This window comes from Penicillium riverlandense (assembly GCF_028828495.1).
Source record: "Penicillium riverlandense strain IBT 135883 chromosome Unknown utg000003l_segment0_segment0, whole genome shotgun sequence".
Taxonomy (NCBI): domain Eukaryota; kingdom Fungi; phylum Ascomycota; class Eurotiomycetes; order Eurotiales; family Aspergillaceae; genus Penicillium; species Penicillium riverlandense.
Genome location: NW_026643196.1, coordinates 4,048,807 through 4,069,123, shown reverse-complemented (window position 1 = coordinate 4,069,123; position 20,317 = coordinate 4,048,807). Strand labels below are relative to the sequence as shown.

The 20,317-nt window shown below is 49.3% G+C and overlaps 8 protein-coding genes across 8 annotated transcripts; 3 read left to right on the top strand and 5 right to left on the bottom strand.

Annotated features, from left to right (window-relative positions):
• Positions 1-66: 66 nt before the first annotated feature.
• N7474_005254 (cysteine protease ATG4) lies at positions 67-1,520 on the bottom strand (the record flags this gene model as incomplete). The annotated part of the gene is made up of 4 exons (XM_057196669.1): positions 67-442; positions 493-720; positions 776-944; positions 998-1,520. 4 exons carry the CDS (start codon positions 1,518-1,520, stop codon positions 67-69), a joined length of 1,296 nt encoding a protein of 431 aa, XP_057054065.1.
• Positions 1,521-1,903: 383 nt separating this feature from the next.
• On the top strand, positions 1,904-3,950 carry N7474_005253 (uncharacterized protein; the record flags this gene model as incomplete). Its single annotated transcript, XM_057196668.1, has 3 exons — positions 1,904-1,961; positions 2,022-3,432; positions 3,488-3,950. The coding sequence occupies 3 exons, from the start codon at positions 1,904-1,906 to the stop codon at positions 3,948-3,950; spliced, it is 1,932 nt and encodes a 643-aa protein (XP_057054064.1).
• Positions 3,951-4,053: 103 nt separating this feature from the next.
• On the bottom strand, positions 4,054-5,706 carry N7474_005252 (putative C2H2 finger domain protein; the record flags this gene model as incomplete). Its single annotated transcript, XM_057196667.1, has 2 exons — positions 4,054-5,545; positions 5,603-5,706. 2 exons carry the CDS (start codon positions 5,704-5,706, stop codon positions 4,054-4,056), a joined length of 1,596 nt encoding a protein of 531 aa, XP_057054063.1.
• A 147-nt stretch (positions 5,707-5,853) lies between these two features.
• On the top strand, positions 5,854-7,763 carry N7474_005251 (uncharacterized protein; the record flags this gene model as incomplete). The annotated part of the gene is made up of 3 exons (XM_057196666.1): positions 5,854-6,263; positions 6,333-7,535; positions 7,589-7,763. The coding sequence occupies 3 exons, from the start codon at positions 5,854-5,856 to the stop codon at positions 7,761-7,763; spliced, it is 1,788 nt and encodes a 595-aa protein (XP_057054062.1).
• A 176-nt stretch (positions 7,764-7,939) lies between these two features.
• Positions 7,940-8,686, top strand: N7474_005250 (rRNA-processing FCF1 family protein; the record flags this gene model as incomplete). Its single annotated transcript, XM_057196665.1, has 4 exons — positions 7,940-8,010; positions 8,077-8,139; positions 8,190-8,552; positions 8,605-8,686. The coding sequence occupies 4 exons, from the start codon at positions 7,940-7,942 to the stop codon at positions 8,684-8,686; spliced, it is 579 nt and encodes a 192-aa protein (XP_057054061.1).
• A 590-nt stretch (positions 8,687-9,276) lies between these two features.
• N7474_005249 (uncharacterized protein) lies at positions 9,277-11,021 on the bottom strand (the record flags this gene model as incomplete). The annotated part of the gene is made up of 2 exons (XM_057196664.1): positions 9,277-10,720; positions 10,768-11,021. The coding sequence occupies 2 exons, from the start codon at positions 11,019-11,021 to the stop codon at positions 9,277-9,279; spliced, it is 1,698 nt and encodes a 565-aa protein (XP_057054060.1).
• Positions 11,022-11,156: 135 nt separating this feature from the next.
• On the bottom strand, positions 11,157-14,472 carry N7474_005248 (rRNA-processing protein UTP21; the record flags this gene model as incomplete). The annotated part of the gene is made up of 5 exons (XM_057196663.1): positions 11,157-11,762; positions 11,814-12,452; positions 12,505-12,747; positions 12,800-14,296; positions 14,356-14,472. 5 exons carry the CDS (start codon positions 14,470-14,472, stop codon positions 11,157-11,159), a joined length of 3,102 nt encoding a protein of 1,033 aa, XP_057054059.1.
• Positions 14,473-14,670: 198 nt separating this feature from the next.
• On the bottom strand, positions 14,671-15,084 carry N7474_005247 (uncharacterized protein; the record flags this gene model as incomplete). Its single annotated transcript, XM_057196662.1, has 1 exon — positions 14,671-15,084. One exon carries the CDS (start codon positions 15,082-15,084, stop codon positions 14,671-14,673), a length of 414 nt encoding a protein of 137 aa, XP_057054058.1.
• Between the last annotated feature and the right edge of the window lie 5,233 nt (positions 15,085-20,317).

The window sequence follows — 20,317 nt, the reverse complement described above, 5'->3', positions numbered from 1 at the left end:
AGAACACGAAATTCCACATGCTTGATTGCATTGCATTGATTCTCTCTTCCTCGTAGATCTGTCCCTCTAGTCTTCCATGGCATCCGAGTCATCCAACACTTCCACTTCATCCAACGCCTCCCTCCGCTCCTGGCCTTGCGTCGGTGGCTTTTCCCCGGGCAGGATGTGTACAATCGGCTGTCCCGGCGTGGAGCCAACCCGTCTCTTCCAGTCCGTCCAATCGGCCTCGTCTTTGATCAGAAACCCGATCAGCATGCTCGGGTCCATGTCTTTGATGTGGATTCGGCGCAGCCGGCTCGTGTGATAGCTGTCCAGTTCCTCTTGCGTGTATGGTTCGTCCGCGTCTCGAGGCGGCAGCGCGGGGCGCGTGAGATGAGGATCAAGGTAAAACAAGTGGCCATCTTGAACTCCGACGAAGTAATGAGATGCTGATGGGCGGCCTCTATGCTCCCGGGTCAGTACTTGTTCGTTTCATCGGATGTGGCAACGTACCCTGCGATGCCAACCGATTGCGGATACTGTAGCGTCGCTCGCAGTCCATCCCGATAGACGGGCGTAACATGATCAATGCCCAGTCGAAGTCCTAAGAGGATTAGTGTGGGTTGAATGTGCCCCGCTCCGTCACAGGCCACTTGGGTGAATTTGTCTTCGTAGACGTCGGACGTATCATTCGTTACATAGACTCTCAGCTTGGGGTCTGTGCATTCACCGGAGAGTATTCTATCACGCCTGTCAGCGGTGGATGGGATTCTGCCTCTTGTTGTCTTGCACGCACTGGATACACCGGGCCGTGGCGGATGGTCCAAACCATTCCCCTGGATATTTACCACACGACCGCGCGCCACATTGGACAAACTGGTGTATTGAGAACAGAGAATCGGGGTGGTCGGTGAACATCGAGATCAGCTTCGATTCTTGGGCAACCTGCTCACCTCTCCGCCAATCTATGGTCTGCATTAGCTCCGCTTGGTTCCGGGTTAGGAGGATGGTGGCTCACCTCGCCCTAGCGACAAGATGGCGAGCGTGTTGGCCAGAAGGCTTTGGCCAGACCGGATCATGCAACCCCACCCTGTGTCTGATGTAAACCCTTGCGAGTCCATGAGTTGGCTCCGCAGGCGCACGCTCAGCGTCATCGAGGACGCTGCTTCTTGTGAGTTGGACTTGGGGATGGGTGTGAAGTTAGAGCGATATGTAATCCAGAGCCGTGATTCAAAATCTGCCAGAAAGGCGTCCGGCCAGGTCGTTGTGGGGGGATCATTTGGAGATATAGATTCAGGCGGGTGTCCGGAAGAGCTGTTGCTGGTGTCTAGTGTCTGGTGGTTAGGGGACTCTTTGTGGCTGTCAGTCTCTCGGACTGGCCCTGCTGGTGCTTGTATTGGCTCGTCTGCGGTATGTTGCGACGGAGCGTATTCTCTGCCCAGGCACCAGATCGGAGCATCGGGGGTTGCGTCATTCTTGGGCTCTGGGTCCCAGAAGTACTGTACGATGCGCTTGCATTTCTCCAGGTCGACCCCAGTCATGGCTATGGTTGTTGGAGGAGGGGTGTGAAAAGTGTGAAGAGTTAGTTGGGGGTGGGTGATGGGAGAAGGTGATGTGCTAGCCTAGCCAGTGGTGATTATATATCTCCGCACCGCGTACACCTGACACGACTCTGTGTCTAGGATGTATACACACACTTGTCCCTTTTTTTTTTCTTTCTTTAACATATAATATTTGAGTGTCATCATCTACACCCCACAACAATCCCCTCATCCACCCCTAGATTTTCTTTTCTGTACACCATCTGTTGCTCTATACACCCCCCGTCCGACGTTCCAGCCCAAGTACTGCTTCTCTCCACCGCCCGTGACCCACACCCACCTCTGATCTGCCCGAGGGGCGAATCTTTCCCTCTGCGCAAAACATGGCCCGCCATGGGAAGACAAAGGCTCGCGCCAAAAGGGTGCCCAGGCCGGATCCTGGTATCGATCACTGACACTCGTTCTCCTAGACTGGCCTGCTGACAACCCAAAAACCAAAAGGACCCCTACCGCCGCAGTTGACGATGCAGCAAGAGGCTCGAAACACTGAAACACATCATCGATGGTGGACTACCAGCCTGCGCCACAAGGCCGTCCAATTCGTGAGCGCTGGAGATCTCGAGCCAAGCGACGAGTTGAAGGACTCCCACCAGGCAGCACAGACGGACCAGGCAGAGAAGCAGGCGGAATCGGAAACGGAGCGCAGAGAGACGGAGGGCGAGCCCGGACCGACGAAAGATGACCCCATGCCCATATTTTTCATCGACCGAACAGGCCAAAAGATCGAGGATGCAGAGTTCCCCGACCCAGAACCACTGCTGGACCGGTCAGACTTGGACACGTCGAGCGAGGATGAGGTTGTGTTCTCCGGACGTAGGAAGAGCCCCCGGTCCCTGCCATATGTCTCCAATCGACCGGTACGGGTCGAGACTACTGGAGACGAGCTGCGAGAGTTCCTCGACGCCTCCGCTGATCGACCCCTGACATCGGTCACGCCGCCGACGGAAACTGCGCAAGCAGACCAGATGCCTGGTACCCAACCCACGAGCCATGCCGAGTCCAACCCAAAACAACTATGGACACTGTATTCGCAGCAGGAGGATGACATGATCGCCGACTACATCGCCAACATGGACAGTGATTACTGTGACGAGGACACACACTCCGCTCTTCACGAAACCCAAGGGGGTATTACCATCGACAAAGCCACACCGCAACAAGATCTGTCAATACAGGTCCCAGTGGAATCATCTGGACACCCCAGTATCCAAGCCGAAAATGAAAGCGAGGTTCATGTTCAAAATTCTATCGATGGTAAGCCCAGGGAAGCCATCTGGACGGAGAGAATGATGAGTGATTCTGATATCGGGGAACCAGTACTGGCAAACATGCATCTCGACCCCGACCCTGCCTCAACCGCTGTGTCGGACGAAGACGAGGAAACAGCAGACGAATCAGAGGAGGAGTCTGACCTGGACGAGGACGACGACATGGATACCGTGGACATTGACCTGCTACAGGAGCAACTGGACCGGTACACCAGAGCACAGAGAAAGAAACATGGGTTCGTATCGGCAACAGCCTTCGCCGATGCGCTCGAATCCGACCCCTACTATGGACTTGATATCATGGACTTTAACCGGCCCAGCCTACGGAAAAAGAGCAAGGGCAAGCAGCCGCGTTTCGACCTGGACATTTCCGACAGCGAGCTAGAGTTCGAGCTGGAGCAGGCATGGGAGAACGATCGGCGAACGAAGAAGATCAAGAAGAAGGAGCGCGAACAACTACGAGCCGAAGGGTTGTTGGGGAGAAGCACCAAAAGTGCAGATTTGAAGGTCAAGTACCCAAAGGATATGAACATGGAAGACTTGATCACGGAAATGCGGGCGTTCCTCCTGTCGCCGAAGAGCAGGTATGTCCCACATAATGCCATAACCCGTCGCTCGCACTCGCTGATATCCGCCCAGTCTCTCCCTGCCCCCCATGAACAAGCAGCGTCGAAAAATGGTGCACGAGCTGGCGAATGTTGTAAGTCTCAAGTCCCAGTCCAAGGGCAACGGACAGACCCGATTTCCGATCCTCGTCAAAACTTCCCGCACCCCCGGATACACCCGCAAGACCATCTCCAAAGTCGACGAACTCCTGTCCGGGCGGAGGCTCAACCGTCGGTTGTTCAAATCCTGGGGCCAGGATTCATCAAAACCATCCAAGACCAAACGAGGAGGGGCTTCGGGTGGTCCTGGCGTTTCCTACGTGGATGGAGATGTCGTCGGTGGCTCGGCTCCCGAGATTGGAGCAGAGAACCGTGGCCGGGCCATGTTGGAGAAAATGGGATGGAGCACTGGCACCGCGCTTGGGGCCACCAACAACAAAGGCATCTTGTTGCCGGTGGCGCATGTGGTGAAGAACACCCGAGCCGGGCTTGGCTGAGCCCGCTGGAGAAGACGGCATGGATGAACCGATAGACATGTATGCATACATAATAGAGCGGACGAATTTTTATTTTAGGGGGCCAGGAGGCCCAGGCTGTCCATTACCGTCTTTTCTTTCCCTTCCCACCCGTAGCTTTCTGTAGCCGTGCGTGGTCGGGGAATTCCTTGATGTGTGCGAACAGTTTCGTTTTTGAGGAGAAGGCTTCATTGCAACCTGTGCATACCAATCCGGCTGACTCGGTGGCCTTTTGCGCCGCTTTCTTGGCTCGCTTCTGCTTGGCTTTGCCTACCTTGACCGGAGGCTCCTGGTCACCCAGCCCAGACGAGGACAGTTGTCGAGACAAGGTGGTCACCGAGTCTTCGGCCTCGGACGCGTCGGAGTGAAGCCTTCTCTCGACAGCTTCCCGAGATGCATAATCGGCATCATCACTGGATGAACCCTGATCCAGGGGTGGATGTGGTGGCTTAGAGGCCTCATCATTCTCGTCCTCGTCTTCATCCAAACCAGGCGCTGCATCCAGCTGCTCATCGGAATCCACAGGCGCAATTTCCCGAGACTCGTTCACACTGGCATCGACTGCAATAGTGTGCTCATCGATCTCACTGGCCACTGCGGGCTGGGATGGAGAGACGACGTCGTTCAAGTCCAGTTCTCGATCCTGCGCTCTCATCTCGCGGCAGAGCTGCTTCACGGCCTTTAGATGCTTCTTGCTCCGTTCATGTGCCTCAAACTGCTTCTGACTTTTGAATTGCTTGTGACATGCCACACACTCAAAGCTTTCGACTTCGCCCTCGGAGCCTTCTTCTTCCTCTTCCTCGGGCTCCTCCTCCGTCCGAGCCCATTCCGGCAAGATATGATCGCGCATCTTGGCCTGGTTGGCCGCGCGGGACTTGGCTGCTTGGGCAGCCACGGACTGGCGCAGGGTTTCCTGGCGTTGAGCTTCGTTTTGTGCATTGATCTTGTATCGCGGATCGCGCTTTTTGACGAAGGCCACTAGAGACCGGACGGCATCGTTGAATTCACGAATTCCCTCCTCTCGAAGTCTCTTGTTCTCCTTTTCCATTAACCGCCGCACGCGACGATCAGGGGCCTCGGAGTAGCGGTATGCGTCCTTCCAAGCAAAGGACTTCCTGGTGGAGAACGAGCTCCAGGCGGCGTAGAAGGGCCGCACCACGTCCTCGAAATCATCGCCGCGGCTCCCGAAGGAGGGATAATCCACCACGTCTTGATTTTCCCACTGGCATGCGATCCTTTCCTCCAGCGCCAGCTGATCGAATTGCTCGCGAAGACCGCCAAAGAAGCCCGCCGAGGAATCAGAAAAGTCCATGCGCGGGCTGAATTTCGAGAAGAGCTTGAGGATATCTTCGGCGGTGGTGATGCGGACATTATATGAATGTTGGTCGCCCCCAGCGTCTCCGTTGGTGCCCAGGAAGGCATCGCTGTGAGAGTCGTACCATGCTCGCTCCTGGGGATCCGCCAGCACCTCGTATGCGGACTGGATTTCGGCGAACAGTCTGGTGGCCTCCTCGACATTGCCATAGTTCCGGTCTGGATGCAGCTCGAGGGCTTTCTTTCGATAGGCCTTTTTGATCCTACAGAGCCAAGCCGATCAGTGTCTGTCTATGTATGCACTGACTGGATTGACCTACTCGTCGTCCGTTGCACCGGGGGTCACTCCCAGCAGCTCGTAGTAGTCGACCTTCCGGGGCTCCTGGTCGGAGACCTTTTGGCCGGTCGAGTGATACTGGCCCATCGTGGGAAGAAGCGGAAAAGTTGTGTTTGGTTCAGCTTCGCAACAGGAACGAACCGAAACGTTACATAAGCACCTTGACTTCACCATTGATCTTGGTCTTTCGCTCTTTCTTCCTCCATCACTCTTACCCCTTTCGTCTCTAAAGGCATGGTTTTGTCTCTCGTTCACCTCCCAGAAGAGATCCTTCATTCCATCCTCTGCCACTCCCCTCCGGCCTCGGCCGCTGCCCTGGACCAATGCAGCCGCCGCTTCAATCATGTAACCAACGAGCCCTTGCTATGGCGTCACTTCTGCGAGACTCATTATCAATTCTGGGATCGGAGGCATGACTTGCCCCGGAAACTCGCCAGCCCTGTATCGTCAGTAGACTGGAAGACGCTCTTCGTGTCAAGATACCGAGTCGACCGTTCGGTCACCCGGCTCCTCGACAGTACTCTGGCCTCTCAGACAGGGCGAATTGACAAGTTTCGGGCCGTCATTGACTATGGCTACGATGCCAAAGATACCCTGTGGCGAGAGAGCCGAGTGGAAACGGGAGAGGATCATCTGGCGAGAAGGTGGGCTCTCTCTGCAATACAACTGATATGATACCTGTTTCCTCGGTGTTGACCGGCGCTTCACACAAGGTACTATGCTCGAGCGCTATTGACCTTCCTCCACCGGAGTATTGCTGTGCCAGAATGGGCCAAACTCCGGCGCGGGGAGCCGGTGTCGCTCGATCGAGCGTTGGGCTGTTTTGATCTATTTGTGCCGGAGACTGGGTGTGGCGACCTGGACGAGGTGAGTGCTCCCCCAATGCTTCGTGGACTCAATCTCACACCGGCCCAGATCAAGTGCTCACTGGATGAGATTATGGAGCGATTCGTCTCCTCCCATCCAGATTTCAGTCTCCTAAGCCCCCGTGACCAGGCACTGGCCATTGCATCGTGGCTGCGGTCGAATGAGTTCACGGGCATTGAGCCAGGGCGAGAGTATTATTCTTTGGAGCATAACTTCCTTGGATTAGCCTTGAAAAGCCCGGGACACAACTCACTTCCACTGATCTCAGCGGCGATATACTGCTACGTGGCCCGGGGGCTTCACCTGGATGCCCGGCCTTGCGGGTTTCCGTTCCATGTGCATGTCATCATTCGTCCACAGCCGGGGTGTGATATGAATGGCCGCACTCTGGCGGAGACGGAGGAAGAAGACGCGATGTATCTGGACCCGTTTCGGGGTGCCCGAGAGACCCCCGTTTCAGAGCTACGAAACCAACTGACCTTCCTTGGGGCACCCAGCACGCATCAGCCCGCCCTTTTGGGGGATTCCCCGGCCTCGGACATAATTCTGCGCTGCGGCAAAAACATCTTGAACTCGGTCTATTCCATGCCTCATTCCAGCTCTAACACCACTCCCGTAGACATGGTCAGTGCCAAATATGCTGCGCTGTGGTCAATCATGCTCCTCTCGGGCGATGCTCGGCGGATGGACCTCCGGCACCAATTGCCGTTGCTTATGGAAATGTTTGCCACTGATTTTCCCTCTGATATTTTCTTGGTGGAGCAGTACATCGTGCCTCTCTTTGACGGCCTCTTTGAACATGAACACATATTGGAGAGTCTTCACGTTATGCGAGCAGTGGATGAGATTCCCAAGCAGGTTCGAAAACGCAGCGCAGGGAACAAACATATCCGGTACCGGGTGGGCCAGGTGTTCCGGCATCGTCGGTACAGATATCGAGCCATCATCACTGGTTGGGATTCGGAATGCGGCGCTGGAGAGCAGTGGATGAGAAGAATGGGCATTGATCGCCTCCAGGCTGGTCGGCACCAGAGTTTCTACCACGTGCTGTAAGATTGTTGACCCCCCTCTGTGGGATGGCGGAACTGACACTCTTCTGTAGTGTGGAGGATCGGAGTGTTCGCTATGTGGCGGAGGAGAATATCGAACTCATCCAGCCGCATGTCAGCGAACTGCCGGAGAGCCTGATGGCCATTGCCGGGAAGCACTTCAAGCGATGGGACGAAGATTCCAGGACCTTTGTGAGCAATGTGCGCGATGAATACCCGGAGGACTGAGAGCAAGGGGTCCAATAATACGTCGTCTGTAACTGTATACTTCCCAATCCATTTAGGGCTGCCAACCCGGAAAAGGCGGTGTGGATCTGCCGGCCGTAAAAAAAACCTTTCCCCATTGATTTGTTCATCATCCCTTCACAATCCCAAGCAACACTTACACACCCAACCTACCCATCATGGGCCTTCAAAAGAAGTCCCGCAAGTATGCTCAAGTTAAGAGAGCCATCACGTTGCGTGATAATCGCCTGTGCGTCTTTTCTTCGCCGGCCCTTTTCCTCCTTTTGAGACTGCCTGACTGACTCGGACCCTCCAGAAAGGAAAACCAAAAAACGGACAAGAAAGGCAAATCTGAGAAGGATGATCTGGTCAGAGAAGCGTAGGTGTTTCGATCCTTGCTGTTGCTGCTGTTAGCTCACACCATCGCAGTCCTCAAGCCCCGTCATCCCTTTTCTTCCAGTTCAACACGGCTCTCGCCCCCCCGTACTCGGTCCTCGTCGATACCAACTTCATCTCTCACACCATCCAACACAAACTGGAAGTTATCCCGACCATGATGGACTGCCTGTATGCCAAGTGCATTCCGATTGTCACTGATTGCGTGCTCGCCGAATTGGAAAAACTTGGTCCGAAATACCGATTGGCTTTGCGTGTTGCCAAAGATCCACGCTTCGAGAGGGTTAAGTGTGACCACAAAGGGACATATGCGGATGATTGTCTTGTTGACCGAGTCATCAAACACCGCGTGTATATTGTGGCGACGAATGATCGTGATCTCAAGAGACGGATCCGGTAGGTCAACCCCGCATCTCCCAAAATATTTATTGTCTGACGACTCCAACAGGAAAATTCCTGGTGCTCCAATCATGAGTGTTGCACGAGGAAAATATCTCATTGAGCGACTCCCAGATGCCCCGGAGAAGTGAAGGATCGCTGCCCGAGATCACTACTCATTTCAGGCGGCTATCATATCCCACCGTTGGTTTGGGGCCGCCCGAGTCCACCATCAAACGTCAAAGTACCCCACAGGATGGACTTTTCCGGCAGACATACGGTCTGTACCCACTATAAGCATGTCTTGGCAGGATTTTATACCACAGTCAACGGTCGCCAAGCTCGGAAACCGCCCTCCACTCAATTGCATGGCAGCTACGATCAAACGGCATATGATGTGAAGAGTGTCAGATCGTTGGTCTTGGAAACGGATTTGGGCTTCTTAATGGGTTGTGTGGAGTGCTTTAGGAGATGAGCGACTGTCTTGTCTATCGTTACGCATCTATCTTCGAGCTGGCGTTACCATTCGATGGATACACACATAAGCATCGCAGAGGGACCACGGGTCTTGATGGGATTCCTGGTGCGCTTATAGCAGAGTATGGAATTGGTAAACTGGACCTGTTGTTCGCCCATGGTTTGTGGTATGGAAATCCGGGATTTATCTCCTCAGGGGTGGGTTTTGCCAGTAGTTGCTATAGCAAGAAGTCTTTTGCGCCGTATTGTTTTCGTAGGTGTCCTTTCAACAGTACGTATGAAACATGCAATCCACCAAACGATGGACTAGGTCCTGGTCAGAAAAGCTTCTAACCATCTCGTGCCGTGATTGGGCTAGGATATGTAGCGGCGGTAGGTCGGCGAGCAGGAACTTGGTGGAAGAGTCCCGTGTTGTCATCTCCAGGAGCTGCTTGAGGATGCGCAGCGAGTACAGCACGGCCTGGATCTGGGCAAGGAGGTGATGGTCCACCCATTCCGCTCTTTTGGCCATAAAGCCTCGCAACAGGAAACTCTCCAAGCTCGCCGCGCTGGGAGCCGTTGACGAGGCGGAGGCGTGGTGGTAGATATCCGATAGAGCAAAAAGCGCCCAAAAGCTTAACGGGGCCAGGCCATTGCCAAACACAGTTCGGGCCAAGCTCAAGCGCTTTCGCAAGAGATCCAGGTCCGAGTCGACCGTCTTCGCACTGGCGAGGGTAATCTGATCCGCCACAATTCGCCCACCTCGTCGAACATATTCATGGACAGCTGCAAATCGATTGGAAGACGGGCGTGACAGATTGAAAAGAGAGTAGCCCAGAGACCGATAGAACCGACCCTCTTCCCATGCACAACGTCTGGCATGATCCTCGTTCAGGATGCTCAGGTAGACATGTGGTTGGTCGATTGTGCAGTAAATCTCGGGAAGCTCGAACTGCCAAAACAATTCAGATACCCGAGGATCCAGTGGTTTACCAGTTCTGGTAGAGGATAGGCCGAGGTCTTGCTGGTATTCTTGGAGGAATTCATGATAGCTATTCGGTAGTGACTGAGCTCCCAAATCATCCTTGGAATTTCGAATGAGTTCCGGCAAACGTAGGTGGGGATTTTTCTTCAACTCGTAGGCGAACCGCTGGACACTCGGCATCCCCAACCGACCAGCGAGAGAATGTGGGCATAATCTCAGCCCCTTAATATCGGACTCAACCGTCTCCCAGGTGGCCCCCGGCATTTGCAATGAGTCTAGGAAGACCACGGAGCCATGGGGACCCAGGTCGTGGAGCAAAAGGTCGGAATCATTTGTTAAGACTGCGGCCCCCGTTTGGTTGGATACGAAGGCGCACATGGCATCGGCTTCTCCGGGAGCCATCACTGTGATGCCAGCCCACGGGTGCTCTCCGAAGTCCGCTAGATAGTCACTGAGTTCGCCATGGAGATCCGCAATGCTGTCCTTGGTCCAGCGGTACCGGAGGTCTTCATATACAGCCGAGACCATGAATGGATTCTCGGGGATGTTCTTCCACCGAGTTGGGACACTCCGGCTCCGCCAGAGCTGGGCCGGCTGGATAGAGGCCACTCGGCAGGACTCTGACCCGGAAGAAGGTAGGGCTGTGCGGCGAAACAGTTCCAAGCGGTGCCTCGATTTTTCGAGCCGCGCAAGCCTGGTCTCTCGTTTCGACATGGGCAATGCGCCATCGAAGCATATGCCGTGTCTTGAGGACGGTCAGACGGAGATGGTGAGAGGGAATTGAGAGCTTACACCTGCACGCCTAGTTTGGCCAATTGAAGTAGATAGCCCAGCACGCCGACACTGACCTGGTGGCAGGTCGGTTGGACGGCGAGCACATCGGTGCTGGGGTCGGACCAGGCTAGGAGGCGCAGGTAGACCTGATACACCAAGCTCGGTCCATCGATCACAACATCCTGCACCGATGGACACTCCGAGTCCGACAGGCCCAACACGACCGTGTCAGCATAGGGGAGCAGGTGCTTCGTCAGGTAGGGAATGCCCATAATTCGGACACACACACACACAGAGAGAGAGAGTACCAAAAAAAAGAGACAGACCCGCGGGAAAGATTCTTAGTCAGGATTTAGCTACTAACTACCTATGCTATGTACAGGCTCGGTCTATACACGTCGGTTCTATTAACGGGCGGACCGCAGGAAGCCCACCACGCCGCGACAGTATCCCACCAGGTCAGCCAGTCGTTTCCCTTCCTGCCGCTGCTCCTGCGTCCACGAAGTCAGAGCCGCCTGCAGAAGGCGATACTCAGGCTCATCTCGGTGAGAGCACAGCGAGACAGTATCAGCGTGGATCTTGAGAAATACGGCCATCCAGGTATTGACCAATTCAAAGTCTCGTCGGAGCTTCAAGCGCCCAGTTAAACCGACGACAAAATCGACCAGTTCGGAACGGTTATCGCGCACCCGAGGATCCAATGAGCGGATCTCCAGGTCCGCTTTGGCCGGCGATAGTGCTTTGAGATGCTCAATGAAGGGATCGAAGTTGCCAGATTGTCGACCAGAATTGAGTAGCGTCGAGAAGCGAGAGCCTGAGTGGCCAGTCTGAGTAGCGGCCTGCAACTTGGCAACCCGGGAACGCTCTGCCTCCGCGCTGGTGGCCAGCGAGCCCAACTCAGCAGCCTCGTTGCTTCCATTAGCGAGCTCGGAGCTGTTTGTACCCAAGAGAGAGGGGAGGAAGAAGGGCGCCTTTTCAGGTGCCTTGGGAGCCTCCTTCGGCCGATTTCGTTCCTGTCGTTCTGGTTAGATAATCGTCGTCCACACAAGAGGGAATAGACATACCCTGATGGAGTCTAGATGAAGCAGTGCCTGCCATCGACTCTTGGGGACAAGGCTGAGTGTCATCATGTCGTGGCGAAGTTGCTCAGTCGCCAACACTGGACCTTCTGTTTCGAGCTGCTCGGGAATATCGGAAAAGGCAGCTTCAACAGGTCCCGCGCCGCTTTCCCCCGATGTAGTGGGGATGCTGACATCCTGGACAGCGCTTTCTTCAATATTTCTGGTCGAAACAGGCATGAATAGGCTGCGGTTGCTCCACAAGCTAACACCAATATCACCTGCGTGTGCAGTGGCCAGAAACTCTCCGGTAGATGGCATGGCGAGCCGGACACAGGTGCTGGACACCCGGAAAATGTCAATTAGATGCCCGGTGGGCAGATCCCAGATTCGGACCACCGAATCCATGGAAGCCGCGATCATCCACCTCCCGTCATTCGAGAATATAAAGTCATTGACTTGGCCGACACATCCCCAGAACTCTCGGACGAGCTTGCGGGTTTCAAGATCAATCACGCGGATCGAAAGGTCGTCACAACTGAAGGCGACAAGCTCGCTCCCCTTGCTGTACCGGAGACCAGTGACGGCAGCCATGGGGTGCCAATCTAACTCGTCAATTAATGTACCGGAGAGGAGATCCCAAAACTGAATACAAGAGTCAGTCGTGTATACATGATGAAGGAGATGATAGCGATACCTTGATTTTGCCGTCCAGACTGCAGCTGACGACGGTTCGGTTCAGACTGTCAATCATCAACCCCGTCACCGCTCTAGTATGCTTTGCATTGCTGGCCCTGGGATTGACCTTTACACCACGGGATTTCAGAGCCCGAGGTGGGAAACTCTGTCGATATTGCCCGGACTGCATGTTGAACAGATCGATACAACCACCTGCCGACCCGACAAGAGCAAAAGTTCCACACTGCGACATCGCAACACTCTGTGATTCTTCATCAGTGCCCATTCTTCGTATAAGACTACTGCACACGTACCTTGACTTCGGTGCGATCGCCAGTCTCGAAAGTCCAACGCCCAGCTCTTTTCTTTCCCCAGAACCAGGTCCTCGCGAGCTTGTCGCCTCGGTGGCCGGTGACGACGCTTTCCCAACCAGTGGCATTGGAAGCATCGGTGCTGGTAGACTTGGGGTTGGACCAAATCGGGCCTGATGTTGCAGTGCCCATTCCACCGTCACGATTGAGAGAGCATGCGATGCAGGTCACCTCTGGAGCTTTAAGACTGTCAACTGGCATGGCGTCGGAGTTGTCCGTGGACCCTATCTGTTTGGCCTTGCGTTCCACACTGCCTTGAGAGAGTTCGGCATGCTGGCTGTCTTTGCGGAGACTGAGACCCCAGAGGCTACAATCCTTACTGGCGCTGAGCAGCCATTTGCCCCCGGACTCAGATCCATCGGAAGATGCGGGCAAGAAGTCCAGAGCACTGACCGCAGCGGAGTGCCCGCTGCGTCTATGGAGGGGTCTGGGAACTGGCGAGAATGGAGTCTCGTCAAAGATCCAAGTGCGCAAAGAATTATCGCTCCCCGATGATACCAGAACGGGTTGGCCGTCCAAGAACTCGATGCGATTAACGCCCTGGTCCATTTCCCCACCAGAGATGCGGTGTGCACCGCGAAGGATACCCGCGACACGGCCTCCATCGTTCAAGTCCCACATGGTGATATCGCCACTACCATTAGCTGTGGTAGCCATGACACCTGATTTCCGGCCATCATGACCAGCACCTAGACCGTCACTCCGAAAGGTAATCGATGTCACTGGTGGAGCCTGGGACGATGGGGTTCTCAGGGACAAGACCAGCTGTCCGGAATCAACATTTTGGATCGACAGAGCACCGCTCTTGTGGGCAACGGCAATGAGGGACAAGGCAGGGGTCGGATGGACGGCAGTCACAGGCCCCGGATTGGGGGCTGCTGGAAGCAGTGTATGAAGTAACTTGCCCGTCCGGAGATTCCAAATGTCGATGGCCCCATCACATCGTCCAACAAAGACCTTGTTGAGATAGGTCGGCATATTACACAGTACCCCGGTGTAGATCTGGTTTCCCGACGAACCTTCGATCGGACGCGGTCGCAAGCTCGCATAATGCTCGTAGGTTTCCGTTTTCCACACCTCAACGCCCGCTGCCCAACAGCCGACCACCCACGATCCTAACACAACCAATTTCTGGATGGGCTCATTGAGCGCCGGAGGGTCTTCGAGAGATGCCAGTTTCTTTCCACGCTTGAACACCCACACCCCACCTGGTGCTCCTGGCCGAGGGTGACCCCAAGCAGCGAAAACTCGATCCTGCCATGCACAAGTTGCCGTGATCAAACCTGGCGTTTGCGGCCGGCTCAGAAAGACCAGATTCAGGCCACGGCGTAAGTCATATGTTTGAAGCGAATGACCCACGGAGGTGGTGATTTGGAAGGTGGATTTCCCTAGACGGATACTGGTGAATGGGACCGCGGTCGGGGACACAAGACCTAACGTCTTCGCGCGACTTGATTAGCTAGAGGACGACGGCAAGCCAATCGATTCGTTGGACATACCCGGAAAGGAGAGAAGATCTTGGATCCATGTTGGAGGCGAGGATCAGGTTGATTTTCAGACCGCTTTTGCCTCTTTGCAAGAGGCAAATCGAAGGTCTCGTTAGCCACGGAGGGCATGGTGCTGGTGCTGCGGATACAGGGAAACGAAAGTTGATCTTCGCTTTTTTTTTCCCTGGGCAGTATCTTGACCGCCCTGTAGGAAGGCGGTCTGGTCCCGCGGATGATTCTGCCGGTGGTTTGTCTTTCCAAACTCTTGGAGACGATCCCAGCTCCTGCTTCTGGTCCGTTCTAGATGGATTTTCAATTCACTTCTGTCTACATTAGATTCTGGTACAACGATGACTTGGATACCTCCGCCACCCAAAGCGGCCACGGCTTCACAGCCCTTTGGCCCGTTGTTGTGCCAGTGTCGTGGGCCTCCCGCTCGGTCAAAACCTGGACATCAATGCCCAGACTGAGTACCTGTCGTTGTACTCTGGCATTTTGAGTCGTGTAGACGCTATTTAAAATCACCATTTCGAGGCTAGTTGATGTTGCCACGAAGCCATGTCCGCGCATCAATACCACGGGATGCTTGAGCATGCCTTGAGCACCGTCACCTAGTGATCCGGCAAGTGCGGATGCTAACTTTACGTTTTTCACCAGCATATCCTGGTTATCATCTGGATGATCCGCGTATACTGATGCGGCATCCCAGACAGGGACGGCAGTATCCAAAAATCCGGCCATGTAGAAACAGGCCTGAAGTGGCGTGGTCGAGATAGAGAATGGCACCGCTTCAAGTGAATGCGAGTGCACCACCGCCTGGACTCCTTGGTAGGCCTTGTAAACTTCAGAATGGATGAACCGCTCGGAGAATCCTACACGATCAAGTCAGATCATCACTTGGCCAATCTGAGGGGACTTTTTGACCTCTTGGGGCATCTGTAGCAGCCGGCTGGCCATCTTCAATTCGGTAGATGACTAGATCGTCCACTGACGCCACAAGTGCAGGCGCGAGGTATCTCGCATCAAGAAAGTTGATGTAGATAGTCGGACCGAGAGGTGTCCATATGCATCAACTAGCCCATGCTGGTGCAGGATATGGCAGCCATCAATATACTTGCGGAGTAACTTTCTGGGTAGTTGGCTGACTGTCACTAATTTTGAATCATCCATCCCGATATCAATTATTGGAACTGCGAGCTGGTCCGGTCCCATAGGTAACAGCAAGGTCCAACTAGGGTGTGGTTTTTTGGAGGGAAAACTGAAAGATGGGCGGCAATTCGAGGAGAATTACTGCCGTACTCTGGCTTCCATTATCGTAATTCGCAGATCCGGGGAGGTAAGATTTGGAGGATGGAATGCTGGGGCGGAAACTGATTTCAGGAAACTAATCAACTTGCGGCTAAGGTTTAGCACATACAGTAAGGGCTAGTTATGAATCATTAATCGACTAGCTTAAGAACACAAGCTCACACAAGCCCGGTTAGGTATCAGCGTGATTTCAGGGTTGTTTCACCCAAAACGCTTGATGGCCCACTCTGTAGTGCGTGACCGTGTATTACTTTCTTATTGACTCTCTTTTTCAATCTAGTAAGCGCTGAGTCGATGTTACAGATCAATGCCAGGTCACATGATCATATAGTTTGGCTAAAAATACCACTGTCAGCCGTCAACGCTAACATATCTAAGACCATATTTATAGTAGCGCACATAGTTGAGTTTACCTTTTACAGTCAAGTTGGGATGCCAACTGGAGAGGCCGATTGAAATTGCCTAGAGTTTTAGTAGAGAGAGAAGCTAACGTGCTTCTCAAGCGACCAGCTCGCCCCAACGCGTTAGCTTTTCCTCATTTCAACTACCCACTATAACCCTATTCGCAATCAAAATTCCTAAAATTATGATAGTTGAGGGTGGGATCTAGCTCGCAATCAAAGCCTACTATAATGTCGAAATTCCCTCTAATCGTGAAGCTACGCGTGTATTTGAAATACTCTACAAGTCCACCGCGATCGTATCAATAGCTACCAATTTTATTATTAGTACTATGTGGACTTCAAATCTTAGTTTTCTCGTCGATATAATTACAAAATGGTCTATATAAAGATCTGTGTATTATTTTTATGCCTTAGTTTGAGCTTCTACGACGTATAAACCGATGACAACCGTATCTAACCTAATGATATCTACAATGAAACTATTTTCGTAATAGGACTTATATCTACCACAAAAGTAATTCTAAGAGTCGAATACTTCGCGGCTAGAGATTAGCTTTATAACTAAGGAATCCTATATTAATTAAATAAACGTATGGATTCGATAGGGTTTATACTACCGTAACTATTATCTTTAAAGGGAGAATCTACTACCACAAAATTTAATTTAATAACCTACCTGACGATTAACTAGTTAACTAGAGAATTGAAATTAGTAACAATAGCTAAGAGATTAAATCAGACTTATAAAGTACTCCTACGGCATACGTAAAAGTATTTAAAAATATTAACCTAGTTAAAAAGGTTTGAAGTAGCTACTTCAGTACCATATCATCTAGTAAATGTTAGTTTAAAGCTTATAAGATATTGAACTTGAGATATCTAGCCCTCTAGATAGCGAACTAGGTTTTCAATTGAGCATATATAGACCCCTAGAACGTCATTATACTCGTTTTTATATAGTTCTATTATATTGGCTTTGATTAATAGAGCCTATTTATTTGATTGTTTAGGATTTACTATAGTTTTATAATTTCACCACTACCTTTAATCGAGCAACTCTATTTTAATACTTTAGCCTGTAATGATAGATCTATTTAGAAACCAATACTTCTCGATAGTATTTTATCATAACTGAATCATCTTATCTACTATAGTTCCCTATAGTGTTTTAGTCCTATGAAATTATAGAGGTAGACATTAATTGTCGTATTATATATTGATAACTATTTAGAAATATTTATTCCTTTAAATGTAGATATAGGAATACTTGGGTGCCTGGTTCAATCCTAATATATTAATAGATCAACGTTCAGTTGATTAAAGCTCAATAATTATTAAACCTATGAGCTAATATATCTTATTGCTTTTAATTTTATTATTAGGTTGATAAGCAGGAATACTAACCTAGCTTACAGTCCTTTATAAAAGATAAGGTCTAAGAAAATAATACTAAGCATAAATCTACTAGAAACATTTTATTACTAACTTATGCCGATTTTAGTACTATCTATTAAAGACAACTATTGGTAAATCGGATTTTAAGCATAATAAGACGTTTTTATAAGAGGGACGAAGTATAGACCTTTTAATAGTTAGTCTATACCTATAATAACTTAAAAAACTTAAAAGCAAATAAAGGCTATTAGGGCATGCTTAATGGGAGATAAGGGTAGACTATTAATTCTACTAGGTATAGTGATAGTATAATATATATTACTAAATACGTAAGGGAATAACATATCAAGGTACTATAGCCCTAAGGTATAGACTATATACTAACCGTAAATCGCTACTAATTCTACCCTAAATATAGACTAAAGTATAGATTTCATTATTAGCCTACTACTAATAATATGTAATTTAGTTATTGTTAACTATTATATAAAATGGTGCACTTTCTTCCCTATTCTCAGTATAATTACTACTACTACTACTAAACAGGGTCTATAAAGTAGTCGTTAGAATACTATAATGTTTTATAGACATAAATAATTAACCTAGCTAAAACTCCTTTAGTAGAATATATAATAATTCTATAGATATAACGATAGGCAAATCTATTTTGCAATCCTTATAGGTTATACTAAACGTTACCTAAATTAAGGTTATTTTATACTAAGTACCTAGCTATAGAAATGTGAAAAAAAAATTTAAAAATGCTCTATAGGTAAAATCGTAGCTTAAAGATATCTAGTAAAAAAAACTAGTAGTAATATTAGACTTAATAGTTTATAAATCTTAGTCCTATTTCTTTTAAAGACTGAGTATTTTGCCTAAGCCTCGAAAATTAATATTCTTATATATATAATATATTTTGTATTTTAATAGTTAAACTGTAGATATAACAAGAAACCAATATAGGGAAAGCACTCATGTCTAACCATAACGATAATGAAAAGCTCCTTGATAGTAAATACTATCAGTTGGTAAAATAGAAAATATAGGCGTTAGAATATAATTAATAGGTATTAAAACTAGATATAGGAGATACTATATAAGTTCGAACGAACCATGGTTTCGAGCTGATTCCTACAATAATCAGTGTGTGTTTGTTCCTACCAAATCACTCCTATCTTAGTATCATTTCGCTAGCGTATCGCTCTATTTTCGGGATATCATTCTTTACCTAACTAATAGGTTTCTACCCTAACAAGTAGTTCTTTACAGAGTAGTACTACTATATTAACTTCCTATATGCTTATTAGAGCTTAGCAATATTCTATACTATAATCGTCGTCCAATAGCTATAAAAATTATCATCTACCTAAGTAGTCTTGGATAAGGTCTATATTAACGTAGTCGGTAAGCGAGCCGCTCACCCCAAAACACCGTGGTAGATGCGATATTTTATAGCTCGATAGCTCAGCAACATTAGCTTAATATGTTTCATTATATCCTAGTTCTATTTAGATCATGTCTAACCATTTTATGAGGTTTTTACAAATTTATAATGTCGGTTGATGCGAATATATATATTTGCAGCATGTGAACATGTATTTTTTGGTAATGAGATAAGATAATCATGATTTAGTATAGTCCATTGATATGCCTATTGGCCACTATGTGTTTTTAGTAGGACTAAGGAAATAAATTCAGAAATATAGAGCGTTCTGTTTATTATATCATTTACACTATTTTAAAGTAAGCCTATATTACTTATATTATTCCTTTTCCGTTTTAATATATATTAGGTTAACACTACTTGGATATATAGAAACTCCAAGAACTCATAACGTATTGCATAAGCGAGCCAATAAGCTAATCACGATCGCGCCCTAACACGTCGGGACGCCTTTCCTACTTTTAACGGCGTACCAACTACGATGCCACTAATCCGTAGTCAAAATCCCCAAAACTCCTATAATTAACAGGGTAGAATCCAGCTTGTAATGAAAGCTTATAGGTATATAGAATTCCAACCTATTCGTGAAACTAGATATACATGTGTTCAGAATTCCCTATATAACTTTTATAGCGTGTCTATATAGAACGTTAGAACGTTAAGTTATACGCAAATAGTCAAATATTAGCTATTAAAGAAAGAGTGATTGCTCCTATAATAGACTCTTTATATAGATTAACGTAGATATACTCATCGACTATTAATAGTTAGACATATAGCCAATATTCTATAGGAGTATGATAGTTAGGCCGTTGGGACTAATTAGGTATGTATATAACTATAGTAGACGCTATCTGGAGCTTAATCCGCACGATTCATATAATATAATTACTAAAGGGCCTTATACGAAGATCTGAATCTTATCTAGCCAAAGTGTAACTAACCTTTTAGAACGAATAATCAATGACAATAGCATCTAAACGGAGGATATCTATAATTCTAACGCAATGGGCTTTTATAATAGGCCAAATTGCGAGTACAAAAGTCGGTATAAGAGCTAAATACCATAGTCTCTTCTATAGCTAGGGGGCCACAAATCGGCTATATTAACTAAATATATAGATACGATAGGATTTATACCCCCTCTAAGCATTATTATACAATCATTATTATACTAATAATATATATATATATAGTACAATAATCCACCTAACGATTAGCGAACTAAAATAGTCTTAATAGGTAGACCAATAGCGAAACTAGGCCATGAAAGCTGAAAAAGTAATTTATCCCCTATACGATTAGTCGTACTATGTGTAGATTTGGACTAATTGTTCTAGATAACTATAGTAGTTATTTAACGCCTAATTTTAATCGATTTTATACTAAAACGATAGATATTATTCTAATCTATATACCT